Genomic DNA, 17,657 nt, shown 5'->3' with positions numbered 1-17,657 from the left:
TCTGAGCAGTTCCAAGTAAAGAGTATGCGAGATGGCAATCCACTGGGCACTGGCATTGTCAGCACTTCAGGGTATTGCTTTGGCTTCTGCTGTATCCCAGTGATACAGATTGAACATTATGTGCAGATAGAGTACTCAGGCATTGGAATGGCCTGCCCAGAGAGGTGGTGGATTCACCATCCCTGAAGGTTTTTAAACTGAGACTGGACGTGGCACTGAGTGCCGTGATCTGGTAAATGGACTGGAGTTGGGCCAAGGGTTGGACTTGATGATCTTGGAGGTCTTTTCCAACCCAATCGATTCTATGATTCTGCGATTCTATGATTCTGTTATGAATGTATCTAGAATTTCTAGCCCCAAGGAATACTAGTACCATGTAACTTCCACTGGTTTGGTTATTTTCCTTCTATTCCTGGAAATTATTTTGATTGTTTAAAATTAAACATCTCTTGCCTTTTCAATCTGGAGGTGTTTGACATGCAAGATTCTCTACAGTCAAATGGGAACTTGTCTAAAGGAGCTCTTTTGAAAATATTTGTCACAATGAGCAGTTGTTAGGCACTATATTTTAACATCCAACACTGAGAATATTGTATTTTCTCCCACTTTGTGAGCTACAGAACAGTATGATTAATAGTTCTGTTCTGTCTTGTTAATGAATTACTTGCTGGCTGTACTGTTAATGGAAATAACCATTTTCCTAGATTCATTTCTAGACATAAATATCTTTGGGTGAATTTTAGTACTCCTGACAGTAAAGAGCTGCTGGCACAAATCAAAAGCTGCAATAAAAATTGTGCGGAGTCGATGGTAACAAATTTGTGTAAAAACACTCTGGGCAGGCATATATATTATGTTGCCTCGAGGAGCTGTCTGAGCTGTTCTTTCCGAAGGAGCTTACCAGTAAGGTTTTGTTTGCTTGTTTTATATGGCTCCAGTTGTTAGCTTCTATATCAAGCTGCAGTAAGTTATTTGATGCTGACATCCTGGTTCCCTTAAGGATCCTTGTATCATACACTTTGAGCCTGAAAAAAAATACAAAATTATTTTTCTCTAGTATGTTGCCTAAGTAGGTGAAGCTTTATGGAACACGTTGATCTTTGTGACAACTAATTATAAAATAAGAAGGTGGTAATGTTCTTGAATATATCAGTGTGTTCTCTTCTGTTTTATTCTCTCTTCTTTCCATTTCTGAATTTAGTCCATATTTTCTCCTTTTTTCCTGTACTACATCACTACCACGACAGCCCTGAGCCATGAAATTTTCCCTTATTTGCCTTCGCCTCTTCTTGTTGTCTTTCTGTGTGACATTCTTACAGTGCACTTCTCTTCTGTATTCCTCTTTTCCTGCCCCTCATCTTTCAAAAAATAACTTCTACTTCTAAAGAATCCTAACTCCCCTTCATTGATTTATTCCATCCATCACTTGCTGTACTCCCTGTGTTCTTTCAGATCCCTATTTGTGCGAAATGCATAAACCTTGATAGTACAAACAGCAGAGAGAAAAACCTCTGGTCAGAACTGAAAATAAAGGATAAGCAGATCAAGTTCAGTACTCATGTGGAAAGACAGGCATTTTCCATATTCTTAGCTGTCATGAGATGGAATATACATTCTTTTTTCTAATTGTCTGTTGCTGCTAGTGTTATTAATTGGAAATATCCTGTTAGTATTGTTCAATCATTTTTAAAATTCATTTTGGTTTTTTCCCAGAAAGTAAAAAATTACCTGTTGGGAAAAAGCAGTCAGTGGTTGTGCTGGAGCTCATAATACTCCATATAGAGCCAGCAAAAATGAGCAGATTTTTTTGTGTGTTTGTTTTATTCTCTATTGCTGGTTAAATTCTGTGCTTTAATGGAGATGTGGGAGTTGTCCATTGGTAGGATCAGAAGTCAGGGTTATACAGAATTACACCTTTCTTACTGATATTTAGTGATCTACCTATCCCATGAAAGCTTAAACCAGGAAAAAGGTAAAGGTACTTACCTAGAGGAGATTCCAGCATGTCACAGCAGTTAACCTTGGCCAGCAAAGACCAGGCACATCCCCACAGACCCTCCACATTCTCATCTTTGTCCTACAAGCCTTAATGTTACTGTAATCCAAGATTTTATTTGATGCCTCTATAATTAGATTGAACTTCAGAGAACAGTTTTTATCAGTGAACCAACAGTAAGATAGTTTCAAAGTGAAAACTTGACCAAAAATTTAGGCCTGAAGTGGTCACACAGTTCGACTCAATGATGGTTGTAGGTCCCTTCTAACTGAACTATTCTATTCCCATATAATAAATATAAATATATTTAAATATATTGATTGCTTTCCTTATCTGTGATACAGTGAATAAGTATATGTAAACAAAGTATTGTTTTGGTTTTACTTTTCATTCATGACCCATATGGATTCTCTCAGAACTGGATTTGCAAACTTGATGAAAGATACCATACCTGTCAAAATTACTGTCCTGGGAATAAGCTTTTAGAATATCTTATTGAAAAAGAATCTTAATATTTAGACCACACTGGACTTCATCTTGATGACTGTAGTGAGAACACATCTATGATGTTGCTCCTAAGTTTATAGTTTATAAAGCACAATGTGCATGGTAGGTGCCCTGTTTTCTATATGATAGTAAAGCAGAAGCACAGATTACTTTGTTGATTTACCAGTTGTTTTGGTTTGAATACTTTGGCAAAATGCCAAGCATAAACCAAAGGACAAAAACTTTCTCCCCACCCCACCAAGAAAAGGGAGAAAAAAGACTTCTGGACCCTTAAACTTGGACTTAACTAGTTATATGTTTATACAGAAAAGAGAAAATTAAAAGACAACACACACACTTAAAAGATAACACACACTTACATGAGTTAGATATAACAAATAATTCTTTCACCTCCCCACTCAACAGGAAACTGAACCCTTCTGAACACAAATTCACCATTCTAGCTACAAAACCACTCAAGAGAACTCAATCTCCTGAGGGACAGACCCAAGTAGAGAGAAAACTAAGAATGAACATTTACTTCCCTGTAGATAACATGGCAGTGAGGTGGTGCTGGGCCTGATCAGCAGAGCAGCACAGAACATGTCCACTTAGCACCACAGCCATCCGGAACTGAGGCTGCTCTCCTGCTCTACTGTATTTATACTTGAGATGATGTTGGAATATGGTATGGAATGCCATTGGCCAGTAGGAATCCATTACAGGCGAGCTGTAAACTCGCCTGACCCCGCTCAAGTCAGCCGATAATCTGAGGCCTACTCTAAAACTAAATCTAGGCCTGGCTAAACTCATAACACCAGTACATAAAAAAAATCACAATGACAAGAACAAGGACCCTGTGGCCTATCCAAGCAACCATATTATTTCCACTGTGTTCATTGTTGTCTGGTAAATCCTTTTTTAAAGAAGTATAGAGAAGATTAATGCTCACGTCTTGTTTATCCTAATCTGTCCTTGGGCATATAAAGATCACTCTTTGCTTGGATTGCAAAGGTTGTTTTGTTTTGTGTTGTTTTTCTCTGCTTTAACCCTGGTATTTCATCATGATATAATGTTCTGTTCAGCATAGGAACTGTAGGCAGCCTGCTTCAGTTCTGGGTGAGCACAGCATGTTTTAGAGACAGTGTATTCTAACATTGCCATCAGATTGCATTGACAATAATTATGTAACTGCCATTCTAAAAATAATGTAATCGAGAGACATCAATGAAGAACAACGTGGGAGGCAAATAAAGCTAGAGAGTGGCAATTCTGAAAATTTTCACAATCTTTCTTAAATACAAAACAGATGTTTAGTAAGAATGATGGAATGTTTGCTGAGACTCAAATATCTGAAGATAGCTTCATTTTGGTTTGAATTTTTAAATCTCTTTAGACATTCAACTTCAAAATTAAACATTCCACAGATTATGGACTCATCAATGTTGTGCCCAACTTTTCCCTGAATTTTACTGCTGATGGTGTGAGAAATTATTACAAGTTTGTTGTTCCATGAAAGCTTTTTACTTTTGGTAATTAGTCAAATAAATAATTTTGTTGAGTTGAAAGTTTCATATTCATAATATAATTTAGGAATTTTGATGCCTTAGTGATATCACAATTTCACTGAAATGCAGTACATTGCACTACTGTAAATGCTTCAGGGCATTTATCTGGATACCTTTATATTTGTTTCATCTTTTAATATCTAGGAGAGTAACATTTGATTCTGCACAAAGGGTCAACAAAAATGTTCACTGAAGAACTGTGGGCGTCTGTTCTTATTCTCTGTGTTAGAAGTTTCCATCTTCTTTAATTGATTTTTAAATGTGATTGTACATATAAGAAAATACGACTCTTGTGGTCCTCCTATGTCTGATCACAGCTGTTCATTTAATTTTCTCACTTGCTAGAGATTTTCTACAGTTGTTTCAGTTTAGCTGTTTACCTACTCAGTAATGAGATCTACAAAACAATTTGTCTATTAAAAGACATACATATATATATACTTGTGTTTCGTAAAATACGTGTTTTCTTCATGGCAAAACTAATTGAAAATATTCCTGTTGTTTTGCACCAATTCATAGAATCACAGAATCATAGAATCGATTGGGCTGGAAAAGACCTCCGAGATCATCAAGTCCAACCCTTGGTCCAACTCCAGTCCATTTACCAGATCATGGCACTCAGTGCCACGGCCAGTCTCAGTTTAAAAACCTCCAGGGATAGGGAATCCACCACCTCTCTGGGCAGCCCATTCCAATGCCTGATTACTCTCTCTGTAAATTTTTTTTCTGATCTCCGACTTAAATTTCCCCTGGCAGAGCTTGAGGCTGTGCCCCTTGTCCTATCTCTGACTTGTTTGTGTTGTGGTGACAAATTGAATTTGATGTAAAATCAAACAAGTTTAAACAAAACCTGAATGGGTGATGGGAAAAAGCTTTTGCATCTCACTGTGCTTCAGCACCATCCTGCAAAAAGGCTTCTCTTAATTGTGCTTTACATCAGTTTGGGTGCTGTTCCTACAGTGTTCATTACTGTGGGCTAGAGAGAGAACCAGACTATCAAACGTCCAAGCAATGAGCAAGTTATTTGAATTGTCTGAAAAGTTTATGGGTTTTTTTTTTTGAAGAAAACCTTGTCATGTTCAGGGACATAGGAGGAAGAAAAAAAATAGAGATTTTTTTTCTATTATATTTATTTATTTTCCAGTCATTAAAGGTCTGAAGGGAGGCTACAAACCTAGAAACAGATTGCCCCACACTTAAACCAAGCTGTAGTTAAGTAAATTCCTGAGGCAGTCTCTTTAGAAATCTTGAAAATTTTCTACCTTCCATTAAGATGTTTTAGGAGATGATTAAAAGGGGTGAAAGCATAAATGAGTCAAGAACATCAGATTTTGAAAAGATTGTGGTCTTTTTGTTTCCGTGTTATGGATACTTTCCCATAGCACATGTTCCAATCCTCAAAATGAAGCTAGACAAAACAGACCAAAATGTTAAGCTAGATCCAAAAGAGGCCCGAGAGTTTTTCACCACAATGTTGTAGCAATATTAGAGACAAGAATTATTCCCTCTTTGTATTTGTTCAGTTCTGAGAATCATGAAAGGCCAGTAAATTGTATGTACTAGACAGTGGCTAGTTACACCTACTCTAATCTTACTGGGATTTTCCCCATTCTAGGGAATTCCCAGGAGGGGGAAAAGAGTGAGTTTTGTTCAGTGACTCAAAGAGAACAGAATCAAAGCTAAATTGCAGACCTTTACATTATATTCCTTTTTATTAAGTCAGTTCTAAATTCAGTATTTCTGCTGCTATTTTCATACCCCTGATCATGTTCACCTTTTTTGAGGACTTAAAAGAAAATCTGAATGTTTCTTTTGATACTATTTAAATGACAGTCATCTTAGGTAATGTGATATCTAATTTAATGTACAAATTCTCTTCTCCTTTGAGGTGCCTGATGAGAATATTATTGGCGTTTTTTTAGGGAAAAGTGTTCATGGGCTTCTTAATTTTCCTTTCCCATGCATGGAATTTCTCAGAAAAATACTGATACTTTGTGCTTCTCTTCCATATATCTAATGAGGTGAATATACTGTACTGCTTAACCCTTAGCTACACAGCATTCACTGTTTTCAACACACAAAGTAGTATCAAATCTAAGTTCCAGTTTTGGCTCAGGGCAGTCTGGCTGTAGCAAAGCCTCTCCTGGTCCTCTCTCTCCTCACTCTCCTTTTCAGGCCCCCAGGTTCGGGCTCACCTCAGCTGCTGTACAGTAAGTTGGACAAACTTGCTGATCCAAATGAAAATGACCTTTTGAACAGAAATGTTTTGAATTAGGAAGCAAAAAAGCAGTGCACAAGAAACAGTAGGAAAATGCTGCTGAGGAGAGAGGCATAGATTCACAACACCTTAAGCTAACAGTAGTAATACATCTTTGTAGTGCTTTCATGTCTTGAAGACAATGAACAGACACTGGGTAGGTGTCAAGAATCAGAAGCAAACCATGATTAATTTCAAGATTAATTTATGCTAATGCTGCTTAATATAGATCTCTCGTTTTCCCTTTCTTCCTTTGTCACACTTTCTATCTCTGAATATGATTTAGTCACTGCTTAGATGAGAATTTTTCAAGAAAACCCATGTTACTGGAGAAGGGACTTTAATGACTCAGGGTGTTGTGGTTTCACCTCTGATTCAGTGCTTTGACACAGTAGTAAAGGGTTCTATTCTGGTTCTAATGCCATCCCTCCAAAGGGACGCCTGTCTGAAAATACAAATGCTAATCAGCTCTCGCCTCTAAGGGAACTCATGGCACGCACTTACCAGAGGACAGGGTTGAAATTACTGCAGCGGTGAAATTCTTATATGTGTACCTTTATTTGTGCCAAACCTCTGAAACATACGTGGATGTACAATTCTTCATTTGTCACGAGCAAATGTGGGCAGCAATGCTCTGTGCTTTACATTTCAATACTGTTTTGCAAAAACTCAGTTGAAATTCTGAGGGATTGTATTCCTTGTTTGTAATGTCCAAAGTAATTCAAGATATTTCAGTCTGAACTCCCCTCTATAAATACGATTCAGTTGTAGAATACACAATTTGCAAAACATACAGTAATTTTGTTTAACATCTAATAAGTGTTGGGAGTTTCCACGTTTAGTTTCTGGTTGTTTCTCTGGTTTTTCATGAGGGCTCAGTATCCTTTGTACCATTTATCCCCTCAAAGCTGAGCAGAAGTTGTCACAGAAGCAAAGAGGAGTCTGTTGAATAGTAGTTCATATTGGGTTTTTCAGGTCAGTGTTTTCAAATTCTGTCAAAGTTGTAAATGGCTTTACTAAACACTTTATGTAACACTTCTGAAAGCCCATGTGACGGTTTTTCTAATTAACTTATTTAGCCTAGTTTTGGAGTGACATTAGCTGGTTCATCACTTTTAGGCTATTTTGAGTATTCTTTGTGGCACCGTCAATAAGCCAAGAATTTATAGGGTTTCTTAATCATACAGATTACTCATCACTGCCTGCTCATAACAGAAGCCTGAAATGCTCAGTAAAATTGTCTGATGTGAATATAAAAAATTCAGTACAGTTACAGAATTAAATGATGAGAGAATAGCATTATACTAGAAAAAAAATTTCTTGAATACTGGCTTCAGTGAAAGTGAAACCTCCAGGCTTATTTATAGATCAGTACTCTGAATTGGTTTAATATGGAAAATAAAAATAGGCCTCTGGAGTGGAGTTTTGGTCTGGGATGATTGGCAATCATGCTTGAAATGAAATAAGGTGAAGGGTTGTTTGCAGTGAGCTACAGGAACTTGCTGCTTGTTTGTGGATAGTCTGTTTTAGCCTATTTTTTAAAACTGACTAATTGTAAGTCATGATTCCAACTTTGATCCTTTGCCCTTTGCCTTTTACCTTTCCATCAACACAATGAAAAAGGTCCTAACCCTGTTCCACAAGCTGTTTGATTCCCACAAGCGGTTGTTGTGCCGCGCTGCTTGAAACATTGAGGGAGGCCCAGATTCTCATCTCACCAAGCCTGTTTTTTCATCAGTGAAATTATGATGCTTCCGCTGCAGTTGCATATTTGATGCCAACATAAAAGAGAGAAGAATCAAATCATAGTCTGGCCACTGTTCAAATAATATTTATGGTTGAACGTACTTCTTGAAAATGTATATGAACTCTGAGCAGTGCTATTAGCAAATGTGTGCTGGGATGTCACAATTGTTAATGTCTCTGAAATATATTGGCTTCTTGGGGAAGCAAATTCTATTTAGAATAAACTATAATCTTTTTGTTTAAAAAAAAAAAAAGCCTAAGGAGTGAAAGTGAACTGAGACTTGATACCATTTTCATACTGCAGAATTTAAATGAGATGACAGTAAGAGCTGGTGGATTGAGCTGATCTCTTTTTTTGGTTTTGCCACTAGCTTCTTGACTGACCCAAGGCATGAAAAAGCAAAATGCCTTGACTAAGTTCCATACCCACAAAACAGGAATAATGACATTGTTGTACTTTTTAAGGTGTAGTGAGATTTGTGGATGAAAGGAATTATTCAAGAGCTGCTCTTAGTATTTATTGCCAAGGCTGTGTGAAACATCCCTTCCTTACTGAATGGCACATAATTTTAGATGAGTGTGTGCAGTACCCTGGCACTGGCTGAAGAGGAGCTTCCTCACCTGAGCTGTGGTCTTCATTCTCTGGTCTACAACCATCTCTGCTTTGGCTTCCAATGGTGAAAATGGCTATAAATTACACCGGGTCCTGCACTTTGGCCACAACAACCCCCTGCAGCGCTACAGGCTGGGCACAGAGTGGCTGGAGAGCAGCCAGGCAGAAAGGGACCTTGGGGTACTAATTGACAGGAAGCTCAACATGAGCCAACAGTGTGCCCAGGTGGCCAAGAAGGCCAATGGGATCCTGTCCTGTATCAAAAATAGTGTGGCCAGCAGGACCAGGGCAGTGATCCTTCCCCTGTACTCTGCATTGGTGAGGCCACACCTTGAGTACTGTGTTCAGTTCTGGGCCCCTCAGTTCAGAAAGGATATTGAGATGCTGGAGCGGGTCCAGAGAAGAGCAACAAGGCTGGTGAAGGGATTGGAGCACAAGTGCTGTGGGGAGAGGCTGAGGGAGCTGGGGTTGTTTAGCCTGGAGAAGAGGAGGCTCAGAGGTGACCTCATCACTGTCTAGAACTACCTGAAGGGAAGTTCTAGCCAGGTGGGGGTTGGTCTCTTCTCCCAGGCACTCAGCAATAGGACAAGGGGGCACGGGCTCAAGCTCTGCCAGGGGAAATTTAAATTGGATATCAGAAAAAAATTCTTTCCAAAGAGAGTAATCCGACATTGGAATGGGCGGCCCAGGGAGGTGGTGGATTCACCATCCCTGGAGGTTTTTAAACTGAGATTGGACATGGCACTGAGTGCCATGATCTGGTAAATGGGATGGAGTTGGACTAAGGGTTGGACTTGATGATCTTGGAGGTCTTTTCCAACCCAACTGATTCTATGATTCTATGAATACCATTAATGAACATTATTTATCTATTACTATTTATTGATACTATTTATTGTTACATCTTGTTCCCTGACACTGTACAGTTAGTCAGTGTTGTAAACAACCTGCCAGATGCTGCTGTGGGCAAACAGTTTTAACTTAACAACCTTTTCCATATATATAGGAGGTACTTACAAGTATATTTCTAAAAAACTGTTGTATTTTTATTTAAAATTGCCCAAAGCTTTCCCAACAAAATTTTTCCAGCTCTGCTTCTCTGGAAGTGAGTGCTATTAGCTGAATGTGTGACTCCTGTGATTTATCTGTGGTCACCCACTCAAAGTAAACCGGCTCTCTGTGTGCCGTACCTTCACACTGAAATCTGGGGTGCTCTGTCAGTGAATGCCCCTACTTAGTCTGTGGCCCTGCCTGCGTCCCTCTGAAACTATAACTACTGATGAAGTTGTTACACACCTGTAACCACTCCTGCAAAGCCTATGTATTAATTCCTCGGAGTCTGGGACTTACTTGACTTTGCTAGTTTCATTTTGGGTTTTCCTGATTTTCTAGTGATCTTTTACCTGATGAATGGCTGATGAATGCTGGAATTTAAAATTAGAGGGAGAAAAAAATGATTGGTTTTTCCTGAGAATTTTCAGTGAATTAGGCTCTGATCTGTCATTAATTCCATAAGATTCTGCAAACACCCATATGCCCCAGGAGTTACAGCATAAGCTCAGAAAGTAATATACGCATAATCTTCATATCCTTTCAAAAAGCAATTTGTAGTGATTGCCTCATGCAGAATCATAAAATGATAGAACATTCAGGGTTGGAAGAAAGATCATCTGGTTCCAACCTCCTCCCCTGCCATTGGCAGGGGCACCTGCTGCTAGACCAGGTTGCTCAAGGCCTTATCCGCACTGGCATTGAACACTGCCAAGGTTGGGGCATCCACAACCTCCCTGGGCAACCTACTCCACTGTCTCCCCATCCTCACCTTAAAGAATTTCTTCCTAATATAGAATCATAGAATCAGTTGGGTTGGATGAGACTTCTGAGATCATCAAGTCCAACCCTTAATCCAACCCACTTTGATTACTGGATCATGGCACTCAGTGCCACGTCCAGTCTCACCTTAAAAACCTCCAGGGTTGGAGAATCCACCACCTCCCTGGGCAGCCCATTCCAATGCCTGACCACTCTCTCTGGAAAGAACTTCTTCCTGATATCCAGCCTAAACCTCCCCTGGCAGAGCTTAAGACCATGCCCTCTTGTCCTACTGTTGGTTGTGTGAGAGAAGAGACCAACCCCCACCTGGCTACAACATCCTTTCAGGTAGTTGTAGAGAGTGATAAGGTCTCCCCTGAGCCTCCTCTTCTCCAGGCTAAACAACCCCAGCTCCCTCAGCCTCTCCCCATAGGGCTTGTGCTCCAGTCCCTTCACCAGCCTTATTGCTCTTCTCTGGACTCGCTCCAGCCCCTCAATATCTTTCCTGAACTGAGGGGCCCAGAACTGAACACAGTACTCAAGGTGTGGCCTCACCAACGCAGAGTACAGGGGAAGGATCACTGCCCTGGTCCTGCTGGCCACGCTATTTTTGATACAGGACAGGATCCCCTTGGTCTTCTTGGCCACCTGGGCACACTGTTGGCTCATATCTAACCTTTTGTTCTGAATTAGAAGGCTGGAAGTTTTCACAGAATCACAGAATAGTTAAAGTTGGAATGGACCACAGTGGGTCATTTGCTCCAGACTCCCTGCTCAGGCAGGGTTATCCTAGAGCACATTGCACAGGATTGCATCCAGGCAGTTCCTGAATATCTCTGGTGAAGGAGAATCTACAACCTCTCTGGGCAATCTGTTCCAGTGCATGGTCACCTGCACAATAAAGGAATTCTTCCCCATGTTCAGGTGGAACCTTCTGTGGATCAGTTTCTGCCCATTGCCTCTTGTCTCACTGCTGGGCACCACCAAGAAAAGCCTGGCTCCATCCTCTTGACTCCCTCCTGTCAGATACTTAGAGACATTGATGAAGGTCCCTCTCAGTTGCCTCTTCTCGAGGCTGAACAGGCCCAGCTCTCTCAGACTTTCCTCATAAGAATGATGCTCCAGGCCCTTAATCATCTTTATTTCTCTCTGTTGGACCTGCTCCAGAATCTCCATGTCTTTCTTGTAGTGAGGAGCTCAGAATTCGGGTTTTGAATTTTGCAGCTGTTGTAAGGTTTATTGGTAAAATGATGTTATAAGTTGACGAGCAGGACTGAAGTTAATGTCTCATCATTAGGGCAGATTCTTCTGCATTCTTTCAGACTCCTCATCCCCTTGCTCCCTTTCCATCCTGCAGACTTCTGGAAACCTGTCTGAGGTAACTGTCATAGACTGAACAGATTGCTGGTACCTCATAGGATACTTTCCCTTCCCACGTGCTGTGAATTTGTTTGTAGCTTAAGAGATTTTAAAATTACCTTTTTAAGCCTTGTACCTGGAATGTATGGCTTGAGGAGGTGGAAGTTTTGGTCGAGTGTTGTAAATGCATCTTTGAGTTATGTACTTTAATAGAAGTGACATAAGTCAGGTAGTCTTGCATTCCACATAGTCACGGTGGTGTCTTTTATTCCTCTCAAATTTTACTGGAGATAGCAAAGCATCTGGGAGGGTTAACAAAATTACACTTTTGTTTTTTTTCCAAAGTGGAAATGAAACCAGAATACGCTCCTGATGGCTTTCAGCTTGTATTAGTGCATCTGGTTCTGGGCACCCATCCCCAGAAGGATGTAAATGCAATTGGACTGCATTCAAGAAACAACAAAATGCTGAGAAGTTATAAAGCTTGATTTGTAAGAGAAAAACTTAAAAAAGAAAAATGTTAAATATGTACAGCGTGCCTGAGTGACAGCAGAGGGGAGGAAGATTTTGGTAACGATTACAATTCGGGGGGGGTGTGAACACCAACAGAGAGAAAAATTACTGAAGGATGGTTCAAGAAGGTATAATTAGATGTAATGGAATTAAACGAACTGTGTGTAAACTTGAGCTGAATGTTACAGTAAAAAAAACATGAGCAGTGAGACCTACAGATTTATTATTTCTCTGTATTGAGTTAGCACTAGGGAATCCCAGTCAGTAATCAAGTGCCTCTTTTCCTGTAGAAACATGAAACACAAATGAAAGAAATGCAATCCCTTTCCTGAGTGATAAACAAGAAGCTTGACTGGGTGGCATATAAGGAATAGACTTAAACTGGTGGGATGTGGAGTAGAGACCCTAAAAGGAGTGGGTTTTAGTCCTACTGGCTGACAATTGAGCCATTTAGGATTATAAGAATGCAACTCTTAATTTGAAGATACTCGTTATTTTCTGTGCTAATGTACATAAATATTGCTTTAATTGGAATAGCCTTACCACACGGTTGCCAAGAGCTGGAGAAACTATCCTTGGACATAAGTTTTTCATTGGTTTTGGTGGGAAAGGAGCCAACCAGTGTGTCCAGTCTGCTCGACTGGGGGCCAAGACCTCGCTGATCTGCAAGGTAAGTACCGACCTGCTCTTGCATTACAGCTGAACTAAATATTCATGCAAATTCCAGTAAAAGCTTCAATCACTTAGAGAAAGTTTTTGATGTGTTTTTAGATTTTTTTTAATCTCTCTCTAATTCTCTTTTTCTTACTTCAGCTGTAAATTTAAGCTTGGAGGAGGCTGTTTTAAGAACACTGCCAGAATCAAAGACTACTTGGCTAGAGATCTGGCAGAAATTGCACATAGAGAAGGATTGCAAAACTTAGATTGATGTAGCATGAAAAGAACTTGGAGAGACTTAGAGATGTTCAAAATTCAAGTAATCTTGATTAGCTCCTCCTCTTTATGTTCCCCTCTGTTACAGCAATCAGCACTTCATTGATGGTGTCATTGGTGCTGTGGTCAGTCTGAAACTGACTTTGTAGATGATTAATAATCAGACACTGACAAGCCAGTGACAAATACGATAAGGAATGTAAAACCTTGTGTTTTGAGGGTTAAATCATTATCTCATTACCTGAGATTAAGATGAGATGTTCATATCCCAGTTCTAGCACCTTTGTGTGTTATGGGATATTTTTGCTTACTTTTCTGAAACATCTCATATACAGCAGTCCTAAAGACTGGCTCACAGACCATTGGGCTGATTCAACTTGGCAGATGCTATATTCTTGCAATGCCTTTCGTTGATTTTTGTCATTAAACATTATAAGTTTTGAGTGATCATTACCATGGTTAGGATCAAATTTTCTCTCTCTGTAGCCTTATTGTCTAGCCTGTGCTAACTGTGGATGGAACTTCAAATTGACTGGACATACTTTGCTTTTTGCCATAGCTGAGGAGGAAGCTAAATTTGTTGGATCGTTGTCTGTCAGGGATTTTTTAGAAGTACTGGAAACATCTCAAGGAAGCCTTTCTCACTGGTTTTCCAATTCAGTATTTAGACTAAAGACTGTTAGCTATAAATCTAAATTACACCTGCAAGAATTTTTGTGGGTTGTTATAACTAGTTGTTCTAGTGTGGGGTTTTTTTCATATTGGCAATGTTTGTGCTTCTCTAGTGTTGTGTACATTTCATCATCTTTGCATTCAAGAATGATCAGGTTCAAGTACAAGATGAACTGGCAGTGAATTCCCTGCTAACATTTCCTGCTAAATGTTAAAGGGTTTTTTTCCTACTGCAAGTGTGAATTTTGCTTTCTTTTTAATGATCTAGCCTTTGCTCAGTGCAATGGAAACACATGCATTCATAATAAAATCTAGTAGCTACTGTATTTTCTAATTTTTTTCAAAAACCTATTTATGTTATTTCAGTAAAATCTAGTCTTCTTTCTTCCCTTTTTTCTGTCTCTCTGTTGTGTATTTATTGGAGAAAAGAAATAGCAGAGAATTACTCTTGATATCTAAAAATGTTAGATTATTCTAGATTTTTTAAATTTTAAAAGTTAATACTTAGTTTTTTAAAATGACCCTTTATTACCTCACTAAATGGTCTCATCTCACAGAAGTCTCATCTCATATACATTCTTATATCTGCATAGGTCAATGAGAAATAACATAAAGTTTCTTGCTGAATAAACTAAGAAGAGCAATAATAAGCCTCTACAATTAAATCATTCTTACTTCAACAAATAATCTTGAGTATTCAGTGGTTCTTTAAGCCAGATTGCCCCTCACACACACACACTCCGTGCTCAGAAACATGTCTCTGCTTTGGTCATAGTTCCTGACATTTTTCATCCAATACAGGTGTAACAATTGCTTCTACAATCTGAAGTTCAGAGAGTGGAATCAGTATTAATACTAGAGGATGTTTTGTTGGAGTGTGACATCCTCTTAGGAGAACTGTAACTTAGAGTATGTCCTCGGCAAGAGTAGAGGTAGACATCTCTGACCAAGTGACAAGGCATTCTTCCTATCTGAGAGCTTTAAAGCACAAAAGAGCCAGTGATTGGTGAGGGTTTGAGAGAGAGAGTTTTAGAACTGCTTACAGGTATGTCCAGAGATGCCACAAAATGCTGTGGAATTCATTTTAAAAACAGGGTTGTGATTTTGGGTGGTGGAAATGCAAACAGTGTTCTACTTCCTGCCTGGATGTCTCTGCAAGCGGCTGCTGTTACTCGAGTTGTGTCACAGTAGTGGTCTTCGATTTGCTCCATCCAGTAGAACAGTGTCCTGATGGAGCACTCACAGAGAAATGCAAAGCATTCCTGTCAGAGTACCAAAGGATCTAAGCAAATAAATTCATCACTCATGTTCATACATGGACACTGTTGCAGTACTGAAAAATTAACAGTGTTCTTGAGAGAATCCAAACTCCCCAAATTATTTTTTTTCTTTTTGTCATGACCATTACCAAAAAAATCTGTTAAGCATCCTAGATTAAGATGGTGGAGGGATGTTGGCCTGAAAGGTGTTGTATGTGCTGAAAAAGATCCTGGTTTACTTCTGATGAACAATTTGAAATGACATTCCCTGGACATTGCTATCACAAGCCTGGTACTGCATGTACTAGATCCTGTTCAAATCCCAGCTTCATTTGATTCCTACTTAGAAACAGGAAGTGCTGCCTTATCATGCTGTGTAGTCTTGTCTCTTTAGATGATCCATAAGCTAAATTTAACTTTAAGTGCTGTAAACCTGAATTCTCACTTCATTGTAAGAATATATCTAGGGCGGTCCTGTGGTGTACAGGAGAGCACTCTGGACTCTGAATCCCAAGGTCATGAGTTCGAGTCTCAGTGGGACCGTCCCCTGGCAGTTCAATGCCTCCCTGCCATCCCATCCCGTCACATCTCGGATGCTCAGCAGGGTCAGCCCCGGTTTTTGTTCTAATTCATTACCAGGTGCAGATGAGTTTGATTCTCTAAGCTGCTAGAGTTATAGCTGCTATGATGCCAGCCAGCTCTCTAGCTCCACATGGAAAACATGGTCGTAAAACAGGGAAAACCCAGACTGAAAAATACTGATGTAATTGCACTCATTCTTATGTGCAAACTGCGTGACCATGCTTATGCAAATGGCTGTTGCTGTTAAGAACTCAAGAAAGAAGAAATGCTATTTCAGTGCATACAATGTTCTGTGGTCAGCAGGCTAAGACATTTATTTTTCTATTCACTCATCTAGGAGGGTCTGAGCAAAAGCAGAAAATGTTTAAAACAATGTGACATAATTTGACATGGTCAGTAAATATGCCTTTAATCTAAAATGAGTCCAATGTCCAATACTCTGACTTCCTTGGGGGTAAAGTCTGAATGGAAATATACAGCCTTTCAAATGCACTGGAATTAACTGGGTTGGATGCTGATGAACTAACATGGAAAAAAGTTTCCAGAGGAAAAGAACCTTCATGACACCCCTCTGAGGGCTCCCCTCTGGCACTGAGATGTCTCACTGCAAGCAAAAGTGCTGTGGCTGATCTCAGCTGTTATGACAGTTGAGCAGTAAGGGATGTCTGTCTGTCAGTGATGTAGGACCCAGAGCTGAAGGAAGTAAGTTTCAGCTGAGATTTTGGAAATGGATTGTGAAGTGTTTTATTGCTGAAATAACTGAGCAAATCCTGAAATTTTTGGCAGAAGCTTCATAGTGGCGAGAGAGGGAGAAGGTGATACCATCAGGTGGAATGCATTCCAGTAGTACAATTGTTAGGCTGCAGAGGTGGGCACGACTCAGGTTTAAATTGCAAATGGCTGCAGTCATCCAGTATAGAGCAGTCAGAAGATGCAGCTTCTGACAACCTGCCCTGTTTGGCAAGCTGGGAGTAGTCAGAGATATATAAATATTCTAATGCAAACAATGAATGACTCAAGGAAATGTTGTTGGTTTGGTTTTTGTTGTTTTTCTGTGTATTAGAGAAATGTCCCATTTGGTTAGACTATTCGGACCCAAATTGCTGTCCTCTTTTGGTGAAAGACTGGGACTATCCTTAATCATGCTTTAGAAAAACCTCTTATAGAAATCATAGAAAATGAAAATATGTTTCAAATTGTGGTTGTGCAATCAAATATGTGGAGGGAAGGATCATCCTTCTGTGACACTTTAAATTTTAGAGTTCTGGATCATAATGTTTGATTCTTGTGATCACTAGCTAGTACTCAGGCCTTGGCCAAGCTTTCTGAAGGACTCCGCTCATAAATACACGAGTTTCTGACAACTGCCAGTAGAAGCAATTGCTTTGTGCTTCTAATAACTCAAGTACAGCATCAGCTGTGTAGTGCTGTTTTATGAGAAGATGGATCATTAGTTAGGGCTCCTCATGTAATTCCTTCATTGTCTAGACCCATGATCAGGATCCTGATTTGGGTCCTAATTTGAAAGATGTTTCTTCCCCTTGCAACATTACTTCCAGCACCTTTGGTTAGTCTGATTCTGCTCACATACACAACTCACTCTTGGAATTGGGAACTATGCATGCTGAAGACAGGCTAAAAGTGGTGAATCAAAAGCTTTTTTTGGCTTTATAAATATATTTTAAATGCTACTGTGAAATTAAACAGGTTTCACTATTTTTTCCCCCCATAAAGAATCATAGAATCACAGAATCGATTGGGTTGGAAAAGACCTCCGAGATCATCAAGTCCAACCCTTGGTCCAACTCCAGTCCATTTACCAGATCATGGCACTCAGTGCCACGGCCAATCTCAGTTTAAA

The 17,657-nt window shown here is 39.6% G+C and overlaps 1 protein-coding gene across 1 annotated transcript in view; it reads left to right on the top strand.

The window, feature by feature from the left end:
• RBKS (ribokinase) overlaps positions 1-17,657 on the top strand; it is a 75,906-nt gene that overhangs the window by 10,092 nt on the left and 48,157 nt on the right. Inside the window, exon 2 of the mRNA XM_071577017.1 lies at positions 12,888-13,020. Within this exon, the coding sequence (XP_071433118.1) occupies positions 12,888-13,020 (133 nt within the window). The remainder of the gene's footprint in view (positions 1-12,887; positions 13,021-17,657) is intronic.

Source organism: Pithys albifrons, chromosome 2 (assembly GCF_047495875.1).
Source record: "Pithys albifrons albifrons isolate INPA30051 chromosome 2, PitAlb_v1, whole genome shotgun sequence".
NCBI lineage: Eukaryota > Metazoa > Chordata > Aves > Passeriformes > Thamnophilidae > Pithys > Pithys albifrons.
Note: the sequence above shows the minus strand (reverse complement) of the source record. Positions and strands in the feature narration are given on the sequence as shown.